Here is an 18382-nt window from a genome sequence, read left to right on the forward strand (position 1 = left end):
CTAGGGCGCACTCAGTACAACGCGGCGATTAAAATGGAGATATAAAAAGTTGCTTGAATAAGTAGTTGACTGGTCATATATGGATTTGAAACTATACGGATACATATGTTCTCCATATAAAGAGGTCGGGAAAGCTGTTCAGGAAGAAATTCGAAGAAGCCCTCGTTCAGTGACATTTTGTCTTGGCTTTATTCTATCGAGAAGAACATAGGTGACTGCTACCGTCTACCTTGTTTCCTTTTTATTATCAGTACGATAAACGCAGTACATATTCCAGTCTACGCGGCAATGCGATGATATTATAGTAGTCGGGGTACCAAACAAGTTGGGACTTTTGGCGCGATAGACATTCTATCGAAAACAAAAAACACTTCCAGACTAAACTCACCAGCGTTACAACTACGCACTGGGGTGTAGTTCAATTGTTATACAAAGTGTTTTATGCATTACATACTTGCGAAAGCGTTTCACAATAAAGCCAATTATCCCGCGTCACTACCGAAGCAAAACAAACTTTCTAAATTTTCTCAGTAAAAATTAGCTGGTGTTTAACACCGTTTAAACTGATTAAGACGTGCGAAAACATTTTTTGCATGGTTTTGCTTGATCGTTAATCATTGCAAAACTGGCACATTTATTTATTTTATTTGTATATACTGCAGCTCCATCTGGAGCTATAGCAGGAGTTGGGGGGGGGGGGGGGAGTGCATATTTTAAAAAACGACAAAAGGAAAATAAAAAAAATGTAAGGTAATCATACAGTACAATATCAACAAAATCGAGCAAACAATCAGACAAACGCAGAAACAAACTAATCATTCAATTCAGGTTATAAAGACAGTAATTAACAGTGGCTTATTGCCCTAACAAATTCACGCAATGGGAGGGAACGATGTGATCCAGGTCTTCTGTTCCATACCTCGATCGTACGAGGGAAAAAACCGTGTTTAAATGTATCGCTTCTGACAAAATAGGTGCTAAGGTGTAGTTCATGATAATTCCTTGTGGATGTGCAATGAGCTGAATTAATATAACTGGTAGACGACAGCCGATAACGACCATGTACGATGCAGCAAATAAATTTCAAGTATTCCGCTTGCCGGCAACTTCATAATGTTGTTAGGTGCAATCAAGGAAGGGCGGAAGTGGGCGAAAACTTCCGGTGATACTGGTGACAAATGAAACGAACAGCTTTTTTTTTGAACACTTTAGATATCTGTTAGTTTATGAGGATTCCATATAACGCAAGCATAATCAAGTATGGGAAGGATTAACGATTGTACTTCAATATCTTTACGTCACATGGAGCTTCAGCTAAGTTGCGTCTCAGATAACCTAATTTCTTAAGGGCTTTACCGCAAATTAAATCAATGTGTTTTGACCAAGATAAGTTAGTAGTGAGAGTAGTACCCAGATACTTATATTCAGAAACCCTTTCCAGTGATATGCTGTTAATTGAATAGGCAAAAACGGAGGGTGATGAAGTGTTATAAAATGACATAATACAGACTTACGAAAATTGATACGCGTTTGCCATTTTTCGCACCCTTCAGAAAATGCAACAAGTGATTTGTTAAGACGATAATGATACTCAAAGGAATGGATGGTGCTGTATAGCTAGACACAATCGTTGGCATGCATGCGGATTTTAGATTTGACGTTATTCAGAAGGTCGTTAATATAAAGCAAGAAAAGTAAGGGGCCTAAGACGGATCCTTGTGGCACACCAGAAGAGACTTGGACGACTCTGGATTCACCAGAATTGTATGCTACATACTAAGAGCGGCCAGAAAGAAAGTTAGATATCCAGTTAACCAAGGTTGGATTTTTTAATATAAGGTTTAGTTTGTGCAGGAGCTTTGAATAGATTACGGTGTCAAAAGCTTTAGAGAAGTCAATAAATAGGAGATCAGTTTGGTTACCACAATCAAGGCTAGAAGAAATGTCATGCACAAGTTCAGATAATTGGGTTAACGTGCTAACCCCCCTTCGAAATTGATGCTCAACGTTAGCTAAGATGTTATTTGTTTCCACAAACTCTGTAATATGCTTGCAAATAATATGTTTTAACATTTTGCACGATGAGGACGTTAGCGAAATGGGCCTGTAATTGCAAAGAAGATGTTTGTCACCAGATTTGAATAAAGGAAGCACTTTCACCAGCTTCCAAGAGGCAGGAACATTACTAGAATTGAGAGATTTACTGAATATATTATGTAAGTAGCGAGCTGTCCATTGAGAATATCGGACTAGAAACACATTTGGAATGTCATCAGGACCAGCAGACTTCTTAATATCCAAGTCTAGTATAAGATTCAGGACGCCTTGTATAGAACCATCGACATTAGCGATTGGAGACGAAGTGCTGACAAACTATGGCAAAATCTGATTATCATTCATAAACAATGACTGAAAAAAAGCGTTGAAGGCGTTAGAAATTTTGTTAGGGCATTGAAGTACTTCATTATTGTTCTGAAATATGTTAGATAGAGCAGACCTGGGCAAAACTGCAGGAAAAAAATTTTTGGGCATTGAGGATAAAAGATTTTTTAGCTCAACACGAAAAAAGAAGTCTTTCGCAGACTTTGTTGGGGCACTAAGTTGTAGCTTTGCTTTACTAAAACGAATCATACTTTCTAGATTATTTAACGATTTTTTACGTCTAAGTCTTCTCACACGACGGGACAAGTGTAAAATATCACAATTTACCCAAGGTAACTTTCTATTTTTCTATTTTGTTTTAAGGGGGACAAAACGATCGATACATGTTTTAACGAATTTCACGAAGGAATTGAAGAGGGCATTAACATTATTTGCAGCACTCATCGTCAAGAATTTATCAAAGCAATCAGCCATATAGTCGGTAATTGAAACTTCATCTGCGCTGTTAAAAAAAGCGAAAAGATGTAAGATGATACTGAGGTTTATTAACTTCACACGTAATTTATACAAGAATGACTTTATGATCAGACATGCCTTTGGTAATATCATATTTGTAACCTTTCCTAAACAAATCAGAAGACATGAACACCAAGTCTAAAATAGCATCATTCCTAGTAGCATCATTGATAAGCTGAGTAAGTCCGAAGGTTAACGAAAAATATAGAGCTCCATATAAACACCTGTTTTGTTGCCAGAAAACTGCATAGGTGGCCAGTGAATGTTCGGTGCATTAACATAGCCCATGCAGATGAAATTAGATAAACCGAAGTTATTCTCAAACATGAATTGATTGAAGCTGTATAGGTTATCAATACTGGACGGAGGAGGTCGATAAAATGCACAACTTACTACAGAGAATTTAGCCAAAATGAGTCTGCACCACACAGACTCAGTATTATCAGGACTGTGTAAAGGGGTTACCCTTAGGTCAGCTCGGATAACTAAGGCCACGGCGCCGCCTTTGCAACTTTGCCTATCTGCTCTAAATGTGACATAACCGGGAGAAGTAACTTCCGCGTCTAGAACCCCATCATGCAACCAGGTTTCGGTAATGCAAACCACGTGAGGAGAATAAACAGAAATGAGAGCCAATAGATATGAAGATTTATTAGCAATGCTTCTTGCGTTGACATTTAGGAGGGTAATATGCTCAATGAAATTCACAGAATTCACAGGGCGCAAAAAAGTCGCTATGTGATGGCAGTTTTTCTGTAGCTCTCTGCAACGGCATCTCTTTCGCTCTTTCACTCTGGCTCGAGTGCCGAGCGAGAAGTATGAAAGATACTGCGCCATTGCTTTACTATACGGATGCGCAAAACGCCGACAATGCCGCTTGCCGCCAAAGCCGCAAAGCGTAGGCGGGCTCGGTCGGGCGCTGTTCATGTCAACGTCTATGCGCGCGCGTCGTGGTTTCGTCTTCGGTCGCGGTTTAACAGATATAACGCTGTTCTCAACATTTAGCAATGTCCGGGAAGAATTGCTGCGTAGTTAGTTTTTCGAACTCTCATAAAACCTTGCCAGGAACACGTCTGTATAAGTTTCCAGTTATGCTTCACGAGAACGACGGCGGCCGTGAATCGCGACTGTTCGACGCAGAAAGCAAGCAATCCCACCAAATGATATTTGTTCAAGTTAAGCGCGTATTATTTAAAATCAACAGACATGCTTTTCTGAAGGGGGCGAAAGAAATCTGCCGTGCTAGTGGCTCGGCGCCGACGGACCGCGGCAGACGAAACGACCTGTTTCGCCCGCGCAGGGTGTGTTGGCTACGGGTTGGCTGGCAGCGATGGGTGCCAGTTTCTTTTTCTCGTTTTTTTTTTTTTTACGATGCTATTTGGCATTTTTCACATAGCTGACTGGGTGCAAAATTATAGATGCACAGTATAGTATTTAATGCAGGTGGCACTTTTGTAGTTTATTTTGGGTGCATCTTCTCACCAATTCTCTGCTGTCGAGATAACACATTCCCTCGTTGACCGCATTTGGTAGAGTACCTCAAACACATTCGATACCTAATTTCGTTTTCATGTAATGTCATTATATTTTCTCGTGTAGCAGCAAACAAATATAATTTTGAACGAATGTCATTCGATGGATTTGACATTAAATTTGCCGTGTGGCGGGGCTGAGTGACAACTGCTTTCAGTGTTTTCCGCTTGTCATTGCACCTTCGGTGAACACTTTTTGTTTAACCTTGGTCGCCTCCGCTAGCGGGGAAGATACAATACGCATTAGATTTGTGAAACGCTTAGCCAGACGATATTTATCGTGCATTGACATCGCAGAGCACACGGTGGCATTTAGCGTTTCGCCTCCACCTAAACGCGGGGGGCGCTGTCGACTTCGGTCCCCATAACTCGATCCTCCTCAGTAGCCTGAGCCACTGCGGCGGGTTATTGAGCAGACATTTGCCAATTTTGAAATTTGCCATGCAATTACTTTTAAGACCAGAGCCAGTGTTTCTGTTGTCTGCCAAGATTACGAAAGCATAACATGTCGCTGCACTTGCTATTCAGACTAGGGCTCTAGAGGTGGTTATAAAGCGCGCTGCAGTTCTGCAGTTTGGCGCGATGGTGATACAAATAAAATGAAGATGATACTACAATAATAACATAGGATATAAAATTTTAATCTTATATGCTCTTGGCTAACCTGCGATGCAGCTTTTCAGATATCGCCTGTGCTGATATCTCACTCTTCCATGAAATTATCTACCCGCTCTGCCTTTTTGACGACGGAATACGTGAAATCCATGCTGTACAGGCAGTGGTAAAGCGCCAGCATTAAAAATTTGAACTCTTGCTACAGGAGCCCAATATGCGCTATTTTTCTGATATTCAGAATGCTGGTTTGCAAGCTCGCTGGATTTTCCTGCGGTCACACCGATATGAAACCGCTCGCAGTTTCGACTACGCTGCCTAGTTTACTGTAGTAATGTATTGCATGTAAACGAAGCAAGCGTGTACCATTAGGCAAAAAAAGAACATTGGTTCATAGGTCAAGGAATGATCTAATTAGCGTGGTGCTGTAATGAAAGCGGGGCACTCAATATGAATTCCACTTCGCACGCAACCTTGTTGACGCTCGTCTGCAGCAAACACTTGCTGCATATGGAGGCGATGTTGTCCGAGGAGCCTTGATAACCAACACATGTCCGCTATTATACAGTACGATCTCCTTGCGCACCCTGTCAACGCGGAAATGCCCGCGAGACGCGCAGAAACGGCAGATCGCACGCGCGCACCACGGCCGCGCTTGCTGCATGAGGCCCGCCTCAGGTTCCGGCGGCCGCCGCTACGGGGCTTTCAGTGGCGCCCCTATAGGCGCTGCGCATGGTGTATACACCAGTTTGCCATTTACGGGTAGATAGCAAGGCGCCCGTGTCCTGCGCGATGTCAGTGTACGCTAAATAACTCGCGCAGTCGAAATTTTCGGAGTCCTTCCCTACCGCGTCTCTCATAGCCCGAGTCGCTTTGGAAAATCGCAGTATCTGCCCCAATTCTTCGGTGGAGACCTACACGAAGCGGACATATAAGCTTTAAAAGACTTTGCTAGGCTTTGAAACACCGGGTTAGTGATCTCGCACTAATAGGGTTGTAGCGTCATCCAGTGGGGTTGCAGAATAAAATACATTCGCCAGGTAGCGACAGGAATGTTTCACTGCACTCAGATTTGTAACCGCTGACAGGACCACCAAGGACAGTGACATTGTGACATGATTTCGTTTAATTGCGTATGCTGCATAGCACTACTTCTTCGTTGTCGTCCTAAGTGGCTGACGCTTTGGAAACGACTACAGCGACACGTCAACAGTTTTTTGCGGTGTTCCACACGGTTACAATGCGGGTCATAGCGCTGTTATACCCTTGCATTAGGAGATTACAAACCAGCGTTAGTAGTCGTTTGATGTGTTTTCAACACCGGTACTCAGATTCATTTGCGATGACATCAATTGCACCTGATGTGCCTACATGGTCAGTATTATTGGCGACCATGAGCACGACTGTCGTAGCTCGTGGTGCGTGGTTCGAACGTAGCATGTACGCGTATAGACACACCACGCCTGGAACGTGGGTCCTGGTTTTGGCTGACAGGCGACTTGGGCAAAACTAGTCACTGAGAAGGCTTGCGAGTTCAACTCGGCACTTCCATGACGGGGGCAGCACATCGTGGCACATCTGCGATCTGCGGCAAACGTTAATTCGACTACTGTAAAGTTTCAGCGTTATTTGCACCTGTGGAAAATGTTGCGCTTGCAACTGCAACGAGCTAGATAGTGATTCACGTCTGGGCAGACCATATGGCGGGCCTAAATCCCGCAGAGTCGAATGGCAAGTCCTTTGTTTCCTCTTCTTATATGAATCGGTGAGACTGCCGGTAAGCATTTACATATGTCCATTACACGCTACCAGTCCAATGTGATCAATTGTTTAAGGGATTCTTCCGACGCATGTATTGACTAGATTCCGCAGTTGCGGTTGTTCGCTCAGTTTGCAAACTGCTGGCCAAGGATTCTAATAGGAACTAAAGTTTTTCTTATGTGCAGCATCATTGACTTTTATAAATTCCTTCGAACTGAAGCGCTGATACGCGAGTGAATTGCGAAGATTACCATACGTGAGCTACGAAGACTACGGAGGGATGAGCAACCCCGCCCAGGATCGCCCATTCCTCTGATGTACATGCGCCCGCGTGACCCCTTCCTTAGGAGCGCCAGTACGTCTAAATGAACCGCGAATGGAAGCTAAGAGGTAGGCCATGGAAACACCACAGCTAAGTTGTTGTGGTGTTTCCGCAGCGACTCATGGGAGCGAGCAACGATGACGGTACACTTCTCCAGGACAGCGCCACCCCCCCCCCCCCCCCTTTCTCGAACGGGACTGCTGGGTGACCTAGTCCTCAGACCCCCAGCGGCGTTTCTTCCAGAAAGGCTCCAGGTGCAAGGTCGCGTCGCAAACACGCAGCGGAGGGAAAGGAAGGACAGGCACTGTGTGAGAGGGTTGGGGACCGGCGAGTGGAGGGTGTGTCATCAATGTTGTATTTTTATTTGATGTAATTAAGGACCTGGGTCTAAGATTATTCCCAACCGACCGGGGTTGTGGCATGTTTTCAATAAGTTGAACGGCTGCTGCATTTTCGGGGCGGATCACCAAATGTGACCGCCCTTGGGTGTTTGTTGACGCTTGTCATCAAAAAGCGGTCCTCGGACCAGGCTTGGCAGTCAAGATTGAGGCTTTGGGCTTAGGACGTATCTACAGGCCCTAGGCCTTTAACCGAAACGCTCGGTAGGAAAGTAAGGGTTTGTAGAGTGACTTTTCTGTCTTAGAGTCGATTTTCTTTTAAGTCGCAGTGGTCTGTGTGACTCTTTTTGCTGTAATTTACAGTTTGCCAATGTATACTATTTTTCTTGTGTAAATATAATTCTCCCCTTGACCATCATCTGATTATCGTCTACTGCTTCTTCCCTGCCGAATGACTACGTTTGGAGCCCCTCCGAAGATTGGCAAAGAACGAGCTATTCATTTCTGTTAGCTCTGAGGGCTTGATAGTGCCGGGCAAGTTCGAAAGAGTTTTCAGATGGCCTTCAAAGTTTAAAGAGAGGTTCACCACGTAATCCAATTACACCACACAAATATGGAGTTTTAATCCTGGTAGTAGAGTATTCATTACTCGCTGGAACGTCGCTGATGGGGAGAAGAGGCCAAATGGCATAACGTTACGCTCGAAGAAGCCCTCCTGTGTGACTAACGCCGTCTTCTCGCAGTCTTTTGGGTCGAACTGGATCCACATGTAGCCGCTCATCAGGTCCACGGATCAGAAGTATTCATAGTTGTAGAGGCTGTTCAGTGTGTCGTCAATGCAGGGGAGTGGGTAGGCATCCCCCTTCCTTATGTGGTCGAAACGGGGGGGCTGTCTGGGCTGTCTTCTTGAACCAAATGACTGATGCCACTCAAGGGCCGTTCGATGACTGGAAGACATCACCTCGAAACATTTTCTCCACCTGAATGCGGACGGCTTAGTGTTCTCGCGGCGATACACGATAGGAGCTTCAGTGTAGAGGCCAGACATGTTCGTCAGCGAAAATATGGTGCTTGGTAAAAAGCGTTTGTCCCACATTACATGCTGACGAAAAGCACACGCTGTAATTTTGAAGAATGCGCATCTGTTCTTGTTTGCTCCGGTGTAGTGCTAGGCTGATGTTGAAATTGTGCTAATGGCTATCGTACGTGCATCTCCTGCGGGTTGGTCGGGGAGAACGAATATGTCTCGGATGTCTGCTAGTTCGTCGAGGAAGGCAACCACCGTGCTTTTATTCAGATTCCGGAATTTTTCGCCCAAGTTCGTCACAAGCACCTGCGCATGCCCATTCTGGAAATAGATGATGCATCTTGCAATGCCCAGTTCTTGATCCAAGAGTAGCGGTTTTTCTGTACGACGTCTGCTTCTTAAGGAGAGGCACTAGTCGGAATTACACCAAGCACCTACCGCACTTCGCGGACGCTCTCCGTGGGTGTCGCTACTTGGGGCTGTAGTGAGGACTGCAGCGGTCGGCGCCGTTGCCGAATTATTTCCCTCAGGTTTCTGCTGATCATAGATGCTCCCAGGTAGCACAAAGTGGTCTATGAAGGGTGGGCCCCGGTGGGCCCGATGTAGGCAATGAAGGACAGCCCCGGTGGGCTCAATGTGAGTGCTGCAAGTGGGGCCGACGTAGGCCCGAAGGGGGCTGTCGACAAAGCCCCAATGGGCCCCACTAGGGGCCGATGCAGGCAGCCCTTGCGGGGCTGCCCACATTTTCCGGCATTGTTAAAAGGGCACATCCTGCCAACTCCCCGCGATGGTCCTACTTTGGACCGATTTGGGAAGCCGCTTTGGAGGAACAATTTTTTTTATTTCAGTTAGCCCCTCAGATAATGACATAGAACCAATGCGGGTTCTATAGCGCTAGCCGCACTTGGGCTTGCCCACATTATTCTCATAGGGGTCCGACGCAGGAAATTGATGGAAAGCCCTAGTCCAAGTTTTCCCAATCAATATTTATGCACATATTTAAGTAAATATTTTATACATGTCTGCACTTTCTGAACAGCCACGATATAAATTTTACAATAATTCATAATAATTCACCTAGCCGAAATGACTTCATGTACATCTTGTTCAGGCTATGGAGATTTGTTTTCTGAACAGTAATATTGTGCTGGGAGTTGCAGGCTGTCCAAAGCAACCACATAAGAGGCAACAGTTAGCAATCAGTTTGTTTTAGTATTTGTAGCGCAATTTGCATGAGCGCGAGAACTAAAGCCATGTAAATTTCTAATCAACTAAACATGGCAACAACTATTATACAAATAATCTATAATAGTAATTTAGGGCAACATCTAATGCAAATAAAGGTTGGAAACAATGATTACGCAATTGCACACACGCCTTCTAGCCCCATTGCGGCAGATATGGAACCTACAGCGGTTTTGTGTGGGCAGCCCCAATTGGACTGGTTGTTGGTTTTGAACCTAAAGCCCACTTGCTGTTGCACGTGCCTTCAAATTCCCCACAAGGGACCAATTTTGGTATCATGCGGGCCCTCCCGCCTTCCAGCCCCATTACGGCCCATGTGGGATATAAAGCAGTTTTATGTGGGCAGCCCGAATTGGGCTGGGTGTTGGTTTTGAACCTACAGCCCACTTGCTGTTGCACGGGCCTTCAAAGTCCCCACAAAGGACCGATTTTGGTACCATGCGGGCACGCCCGCCTTCCAGCCCCATTACAGCCTATGTGGGACCTAAAGCGATTTAACTAAGGCTGCCTCATTTGGGCTTCACGAGGGCTTGCCCAAATTGAGCCCTTATTCATATTTCACCTGCCCTCAAGTAACCGACAAGGGGCCGATTGGGGCAGCATGTGGGTATGCCCGTTTTCTTGCCCCACTATGGCCGATGTTGGTCGCACAAAGATTTAATGGAGGCGGCCTCATTTCGGATCTATGAGGGCTTTCCCATAAAAAGCCCACATTTAGGTTGGATTGCCCTCAAATATCCGGCAAGGGTGGTCTGGATGCAGGAATGTGCTCTGCATTAGCCCAAGAAACGCCACTAAGGGACCCATGCAGGAGGAGCAGGGGCAAGCCCAAATGGGGCTTGCCCACTTTTGCCCCATCGGGGACCGATGCAGGTTTTATGATGGTTGCCCAACCCCACTTGCCTACATCGGACCTACTGGGACCCCACATTCTGTGATACCTGGGCTGCTTTGGAACAGATAAATAAGATTGAACCGGTTGTGTCGGCGGTCTCGGACACACATGTGGACTGTTTTCGGAGGTTGGTTTGCAAATCATTCCTCTTTGACTGCTCCCATTAGCGGGCTTAGTCTTTTGTAACCTGCAATTTCAGCATAGGCACTTCTGAAGGGACGTTTCAATACTCCCGTACAACGGCTGAGGCAGTGGGCTGCCGAGTACATGAGTGCAGTAGCATTTCACCCCGTTATTTTTGAAAGACACTTCTATAGCTTTTATATGAACGATTCCCAAGTGGATGGGCAGGACATGTTTTTTCTACAAGACTGGCCAACCCGTCTAAGATAAATACGTCCCGCATTTTCATAGTGTCGTCAAAGATTTTGAATGAAGCGAAGTGGTCGAACAGCTCAAACCCTTATTCGGGATCCTCGCCTACTGAGCCGTAGAACGTGGCCGGCAAGCTGGCCTTCTCAGAACAATAGAGTCTGGTGTCGCAATAATGTTTGACGTTGCCGCTGAGATGGTATTTTGGGGTCAGGTATGTTACGGTAGCAGTCCACGCTTAGCCGGTAGCCCCTAGGCCTGAACACAGCTGTTGCTTCCCAGTTCTCTTTTTGTCTGGACGGCTTCGGTAGTGCTTCTAAGCGGAGAAGGCAGCAAGCACGTCCTCAGCCGACGTCAAAGATGACGTCTTGGTGAGAATGCTGAGGGAAATCGAACAGACTATGGCTGCATAGAGATGAACTCTTTACTGGCAGACTTACGCTCGCAAAGAATTAAGCAACTCGGCGGTGGCGAGTTGCCAACAAGTTTGATCGTCTATCGTCGAAGTAGTAATGTTCATTGCACTCTTGGGCGCTGAATTAATGTGGGCGAAGAAATATCACATAAAACTGCGGAAAGTGAATGAAAAAAATGGGAATAATGTCGAAGGAGACGCGAGTGACTGCAGTCATCGAAATAAACTTAAGCGCCTCATGCGCAACAAAGAAAGTGATAACCCGCGTCTCTGCGACATTGAGTGCAAACAAACAGAGCGCGTAAGATTGTTCTCCTCGCTACAAGCCAAGTCCTAAGGCCACGAGCCAGTGATTTTTAGAAGCAGTAAATTACGAATAGAATGCTCCGTTGCAATATGATGATCAGAATATGAATCAGCTTAGGAAGCAAGGTGAAGGTTTAACATTCATACTTTAAGCATGACAGTTCTCTGACACCCGCATCAGCAATGAAATGTGAGGAAAACGAGGGATTTTTGATAAGACACATACGATGACAGCCAACAAGCACTGAAGCCAAGGAAGGCATACAGGATTTTTGTGTCGATTATGAAATTATAGTGCAATCAGGTATGTAATACTTTGTTGAAGTTTCGTTTTTAAGGTATACCAAAAACGACTCCGGCTACGAGATACGCAGTGGTGGAGGGCTCCGGAAAATTCGACCACCTGTAGTTCTTTAACACGCGCTGAAATCATACAGCACACGAGCACCTTGATTTCACCTGTATCGAAAAGCGGCCGCTGCGGCCAGCATTTGCTCTCGCATCTTTGGGCACAGCTGTTAAGCGCCCTAACCACTGCACCATCGCGCAGAGCATGAAGGTAATCGATTAAACAGTCGAAGAAAAAAATTTCCACATGGCGCCGCTGGTTTGGAACCCACGACCACAGAATGTGGCTTCCTGTGCTTTTTCGACTGAGTTAGGTTAACAGCTGTTTAACCTTATACCTTTTTATTGTTAAGTCCCCAAGAAATAGAAAAGACATCGTCGTAGCTCAGTCGGTAGAGCAGCAGACGTGAATCGGAAGCGATGAGTACAGATCCTAGGCGCGGCATGTGCTTGTGTTTTCTGTTATTTTTTCATTGTTCTAATTTATTATGTCCTAAATTATATTGGCAGTTAATATTGGTAAACAAAAATATTATACGCTTTCTTTGGTGTCATTGACTGCTGGCTCCCTTTGTATGTATTGACATGCTCGTGATGATCATGAACGACAGTACTCGCTTTTTTGCTGGCACTATACTGCCGCGAAGTCCGAAAATATCTATTATTTCAAGATGCAGCCATTCAAAAACTGGTAAGATGGAGAATGGCCCCTCTGTGCCCAGGGTTTGCTTTAATGAAGCCGTGTCTCGACTGCACGAAGAAAACTCTTATTGACTGTTCGCGTTGGATTATCAGTCCTGTGTGCTGCCCGCTGATCGTGTGGGGTCGGAGCTACGGTAGCTGAAATACGCTCGAGAAGACGAAAGGAAACTCACGATGAATGGCTGACAACTAAGCGAAACCTGAGTGATTTCATTGTGCACAAGGTGTCATATATCCCACAGAAAGTCTCGGCTCAGTTTGATATCGTCATGGTGCTCAAGCAAAGCTATGACTTCGAAACTGTGACAGCGCATAAGGAAAGAAAAATCAGAGAGGAGCAGTTGTGACAAAAAGCACGCCAAGCCACAATGGAACAATGTGCCGGAGGTGTCTACGATAAACAACGAACTTGTTGGAAAATGTGCATTGCATAAATTAAATAAAATAGGCTGTCCGTTCGCGTTCATCCCGCATTCCGTCTTTTGCGTATTCTTTTCGGGCAACCTTAGCGTGCCTCAAAAACCACGCCACCCAGCCAGACATGTCCTACTCTCGTTAATACACAACAGAATAATAGTGATTGCACTGATGAAGGCTTGTTGGCATTCAAGAAAATCCTTCACGGTAATTAAACCTTTGGCAGCACTTCAAATAGAATTTGGAGGTATCAAATAGTTTTTGCTTGAGAGTGGCAGGGTTCTTTGAGTGGAGGGCATAGATTTTGGCGGCTCTTTTAAAAGCGTTCCTTTATGCGGGGGCGTGCGCTGAAACAAAACGCAAGAATAAGCCGGTTTGGAAAATGGTACATAAATAATTACTACAGAATTAAAAATACATAATCAATTAGGGTAAACTCGCAGAATGGAAGATGCAAAAAGTTCTCGAAATTTGTAATGATGCAAAGTTTGATGCAGGCACATAAACAAAGGATAGACCTTTTTATCTGTCGCGTGATCATCTTGCGCCCGATGCTGAAGCGTAAATGTCTTACCTTTTTTGTAATGACATATACACTTGGTACCTATGCAGCCGGCACTCTCTAAGCCGACTTCATCCTGTTGTGTGTGTCTTTCGCAGGTAAGTTTGCATCGTTCCGGGTTGCAATCTATGGATTGAAAAGAAAATGCAAAAGGAAATGTTGCGCAGTTAAAGTAATAACTTCTGTTTAAGAAAAGACAGCAAGGCCAAATACTTGCCGACACCAATGAACAATTCCTCTCCAGTTAGCGGATAACTGCCGGACACGATGCATTGAACTACCACATCTGTCATCAGAGGACACTGCATTAATTGACAAATTAAAAGCCATTGATCGTGAAAGTAACGACACTGTAGACGGCCCTGTGTGTGTAGGCCATGCGCGCTGGCCTACATAGGTGCCGTCTGCAGCACGCGAGGAGGAGACCGGAAGCGCGAATGGGAGTGTCATAACTTTTAGGATCAAGGGCCGTGGCAGAAGTGGTACCTCAATGACATCGTGTCTGGCATGCTGAAGACGGCGCCTGTGCTGGCCAGGCGGGCTGGCCGGTCATTTGTAGTTATGGTGTGCACGCTGCAGTCGCCACGCTTTGTAGTGCGCTTGTTGTGCGAGCTGCACACGGCATGCTTTGTAGGTCAAGCGCTCTGGCCTGTCATGCAGCGGTTTGCCAGCTGCACAGCAGCAGCAGACAGCCACCTGGCCGCCAAATGATGCCATGCCGAAAACAAAAGCAATAAAAACGTTGGCTATCTTTTAGCTCTGGTTAACCCAAGTTGAATTGCAAAAGCAACGGTGGAAGCTTCTTTTCCTTGCTACATTATTCCACTGTCACGCCCAGTGTAAGGTGCTACATCATTGAGGACACTTAGGCTCACGCTTTAAAGGTATGACGTGAGAGCTTAAGCTACCAGCCCACATATAAAGTCACGCTTCAAAGAAGCTGTATGTACGTGCCTGCGCGTCGTAGGGGTAACGAGAATGCAAACGGTTCTGGCAGGTTGATTCTGCCATCACCCTTCCATATCAAAGGAGCGACCCGAGTTGGCAGCTCCTGCTCGTGGCATAGGGCTGACGTGAATTCAAATGTCATGGCAGGCTGATTCTAATGTCCCCCTCTCACATGAAAAGAGATGACCGAGGGAGCCCTCTTTCTGAGTACACGCTCGCCCGAAATACGCTGCGGATTAGCCTATCGTCATAATCACTGCTATCATCCTCACGCTAGAGAAAGAAAATTAAGATGCGCTATTCACAGTCCCAGGCGTGGCTCAATACGAGTCCGCCATATCCCTAGTCCGACAATGCACCACCGTCAAAACATCAAAATTTTGAGAGGTACACAAATACATGTAGGTACGGCATCAAGTTTGGAGGTTGTTCGCGTGCAACATATACACTCCTCACCAAAGCACACTGCTCCCGAAACATGGATTTGGACGATCTTGGTGGCTCGGCATGTCTGTCCATCATTTGGCTTTTCTAAAAAGTGAACATTCCCATCAACGCAAATAGATCGTAAGGCCCGACAAAGTTTTGTCAAGAGGCAAAAATCTAATAGTTCGGACATGGACAAGCTTAAGTGGAGGTTTTCTTGTTCTTTTCCCATGCAACAACAAAAAACAAGAATTCTCAGGATTGGCTCAGTTGGTTAAATTACTCGGCTGGGGATCGGAAAAATGGGGGTTCAATTCCTGGTAGAGAATTTTTTATTTTTTTTAGGAGACCGTAGCTATGTCTCTTCACGTGCACGGCATAGCTGTGGCCACCCGAGGTCTAGCTTTGGCTGTCGGAGTGTTGCTCTTGCAACAAAACAAGGCAAAACATTTGACGGCAGCAAGCGGCAGCGGCGGGGCCTTAGCGCGGCGCTGACTGCGGCGCCATCTGGCTGAGGTTGGCTGAAATGGTAGCTAGGCAACGGCTATTAAAGGCCATTTGTGTCCGCCATGTATGCGACGAGGCAAAACTTCGAGTAATGTTGCTTTCGCAACAAAAGCTGGCGCCACGCTCCTATCTCTATGAAGATAGCTATGGAGTCATCATATATGAAAGTGCCGATTAGAAGGCGGGCGAGGAGCGAGAAGGAAATGCGGGAACTGGCGCTCTCAAACTGGGTTCTGTAAAACCCAGGGGTTCCGCGGGCTGCTTTCGTGGGTTGTACGAGCTCCCAGTAGGCTGCGTTCCCCTACTACCTCTCTCCCACTGCTACGCGTTTTAAAGCATTACATTTCTTATCCTAGCTCATTCCTCAATTTCGTGTCTCCAGTATAGGCCCCGCCTGAAGCATGGTCTGCAGCACTGACCTTGGCATCCCGCCAAAATGCTGCGCTCTGCCTGTTTATTAGCAAATAGAACTCCGGTGGTCGCGTCCCACCCTGAAAACTTGCAAGCGTGTTAAGTTACTGCGTCATTATACGCATAGAACGCCGGATGAAACGTGTAAGGGGAGGGGGGGAGGCTCAGGAGGCGATGCCTCTTGTTAAGGTGTTAGAGTGCCTGCGAATGAAGATGCGAGCGTGGATCTTCGTCTAAACATGGGGTGTCCCCTTGCCACTTTACCCAAGTCCGTGTGCCCAGATTCATTTGCGGAACCTTTACGCCCATCCGCTGTCGTGACTTTCGTTGCCGAGAGAAGAGGTCATGCACCGTACTTGTTAGATTCTCGGTGATGACGGCCGGGTTGACCGAGTCAAGCCCGTGTGATGAGACAGACCAATACGCCTATGTCGCGCAGCCGCCCCTGTGGAGGGCGCCAGTACAGAAATAAAGCCAGGCAGACCATCACGTGATTATGGGCGCAGTCCAGCTGATCCAGCCTTCGCCGAGTGCGCAAATGAGAAATAATGACGGTATCGTGAGTCTTATTTTTTAATTGCGTAAGCATTGCATGGATATGTAGGCGGGTTTCGTGTGAGTATGACCTTGTCAGCACTGTACAGAACTACTTGGTTATCGAAAAAAGGATGGTACCATCGGATGGAGTGTCACGAAAAGGGGCAAGTGCAACATAGTTGATGTAGGTAATTATGTAAACAATTAGAGCCAACTAAGTCAGTCCGATGTCGAAATAGCCAGGAGGTGTAACCTCGACGTCCAAATGGGGTCAAGTGGTACTCGACTTCCGGGTGAGTTAGGCCTAACTTCCGGTGTTGGGAATTTTGAAATTTCTGAACGTGACCGAGCGGGAACGGACGTAATTTGTGTGCACAAATGGGTGGGAATGATTAGAAGAAAGTGTGTAAAAAGAGGTAATCAATAAACTGTAGTCTGAAAAATTCCTAGAGCCCTGCTAGAACCGCAGGACCGTGTGCAGCAGCAACGCTGCTTACACAGTACATCGCGCGCTGCATGTTCAAAACATCCAGCTTTACTTTGAGCAGTTCAAAGTTCACCGGTGTTGTCTAATTACTTTAAAGGAAAGGAAAGACGCAGTACCTGTCACTCGTATCTCGCAGACAACAAAGTATCTCACCGACTTACCCATTTCTCCAGTGCAGATGCTTCAGTGATCTCGAAATTCTTTTGTTTTGCGTTCTCGATTTTGAAGCCTGAACATCAGTCACGAGCGAGTGTTTAAATAAAAAAAGCTGATTGCCAAGGTGACCAAGACAAAAATGCTTACAAAAGCATTCAAAATAAAAACAGAAGTGGTCATGCTCATTTGAATTTGACAGGAAGGTTAAATGGGGGGGGGGGGGGGCTCCTTGCCACATTTTGATAGCCGTTTGAGCTTCTTAGGTCAAAAAGCTTTTGCGAAGCCCTCGTTTAGATCAAAGGGCTTTCCCGAGACATAGGGAGCCTATGCGTTGCGCTATCGTCCGGCCAAGCCGGACGGCGGCGCAACATGTAGGACCATGGCCCGCATAGTTTTAAATAGGTTGTTGCACGCTCTTAGCGCTATAGTGTTAAGGTATATATTCCCCAGAAAATGTTTCGTCGGTTTGGACGGCGTCGGTGATGTTGGCGTCGGTATAGTAAGCAAAAAATATGTTCGCAGATGGCATGGTAGGGTCCTGATTGGTGGTCTTGCTGTGTGACACCACAACCTCCTGCCCAACTCAGGTGGCTTTTTTGCGATGGGAGGGTGAGTATAAACCAAACTCTCAGGGGCTCTTGGAACCCGTGTCAGAAACGCTACACCTAAGTCATATTAACTTTCGCATGGCGTGATTGAAGCAGGGTGTATTTTATAATTTGTCGACTGGTCTTTCCACTTACAGCTGCACGCTAATGAACACGTGTGAACTTACAGAAGCACAAATATATTGATTAGTCATTAAGCGAGTAGTAAGTTTCATGTACGCGAAAGGGAAGGGGCAAAGGAAGCTGAAGTTGAGAGGGATTAACGTTTTCGCGATATACGCTTAAACGCGGAGCTTAGGAGATTTCTTTGTTTCCTACGTTTTCGCTTGTAGACATGAATGCTGAAAGCATATGGAATGGTATAAAACGCCATCTCGTAACTGCACGTAAAATATATGGGACAATTTTATGTGTGACAGTACTAAAATGCATGAGCAGATCACGAAAGCAGTGGTACTGAATGCTTGCTAAATGCAGCTTAGTCTTTTTGATGTCTAAAATGAAATGCACACTAAACCGCTCTCATGAAAAAACTTCACACTGGTCTGTT

The 18382-nt window shown here is 45.8% G+C and overlaps 1 protein-coding gene across 1 annotated transcript in view; it reads right to left on the reverse strand.

Moving 5' to 3' along the window:
• LOC146184095 (uncharacterized) overlaps positions 1-18382 on the reverse strand; it is a 50509-nt gene that overhangs the window by 12375 nt on the left and 19752 nt on the right. Inside the window, exon 3 of the mRNA XM_084608787.1 lies at positions 13765-13878. Coding sequence (XP_084464913.1) covers positions 13765-13878 — 114 coding nt within the window. The remainder of the gene's footprint in view (positions 1-13764; positions 13879-18382) is intronic.

Source organism: Amblyomma maculatum, chromosome 7 (genome assembly GCF_055883805.1).
Source record: "Amblyomma maculatum isolate TAMU_Amacu chromosome 7, ASM5588380v1, whole genome shotgun sequence".
Taxonomy (NCBI): Eukaryota; Metazoa; Arthropoda; class Arachnida; order Ixodida; family Ixodidae; genus Amblyomma; species Amblyomma maculatum.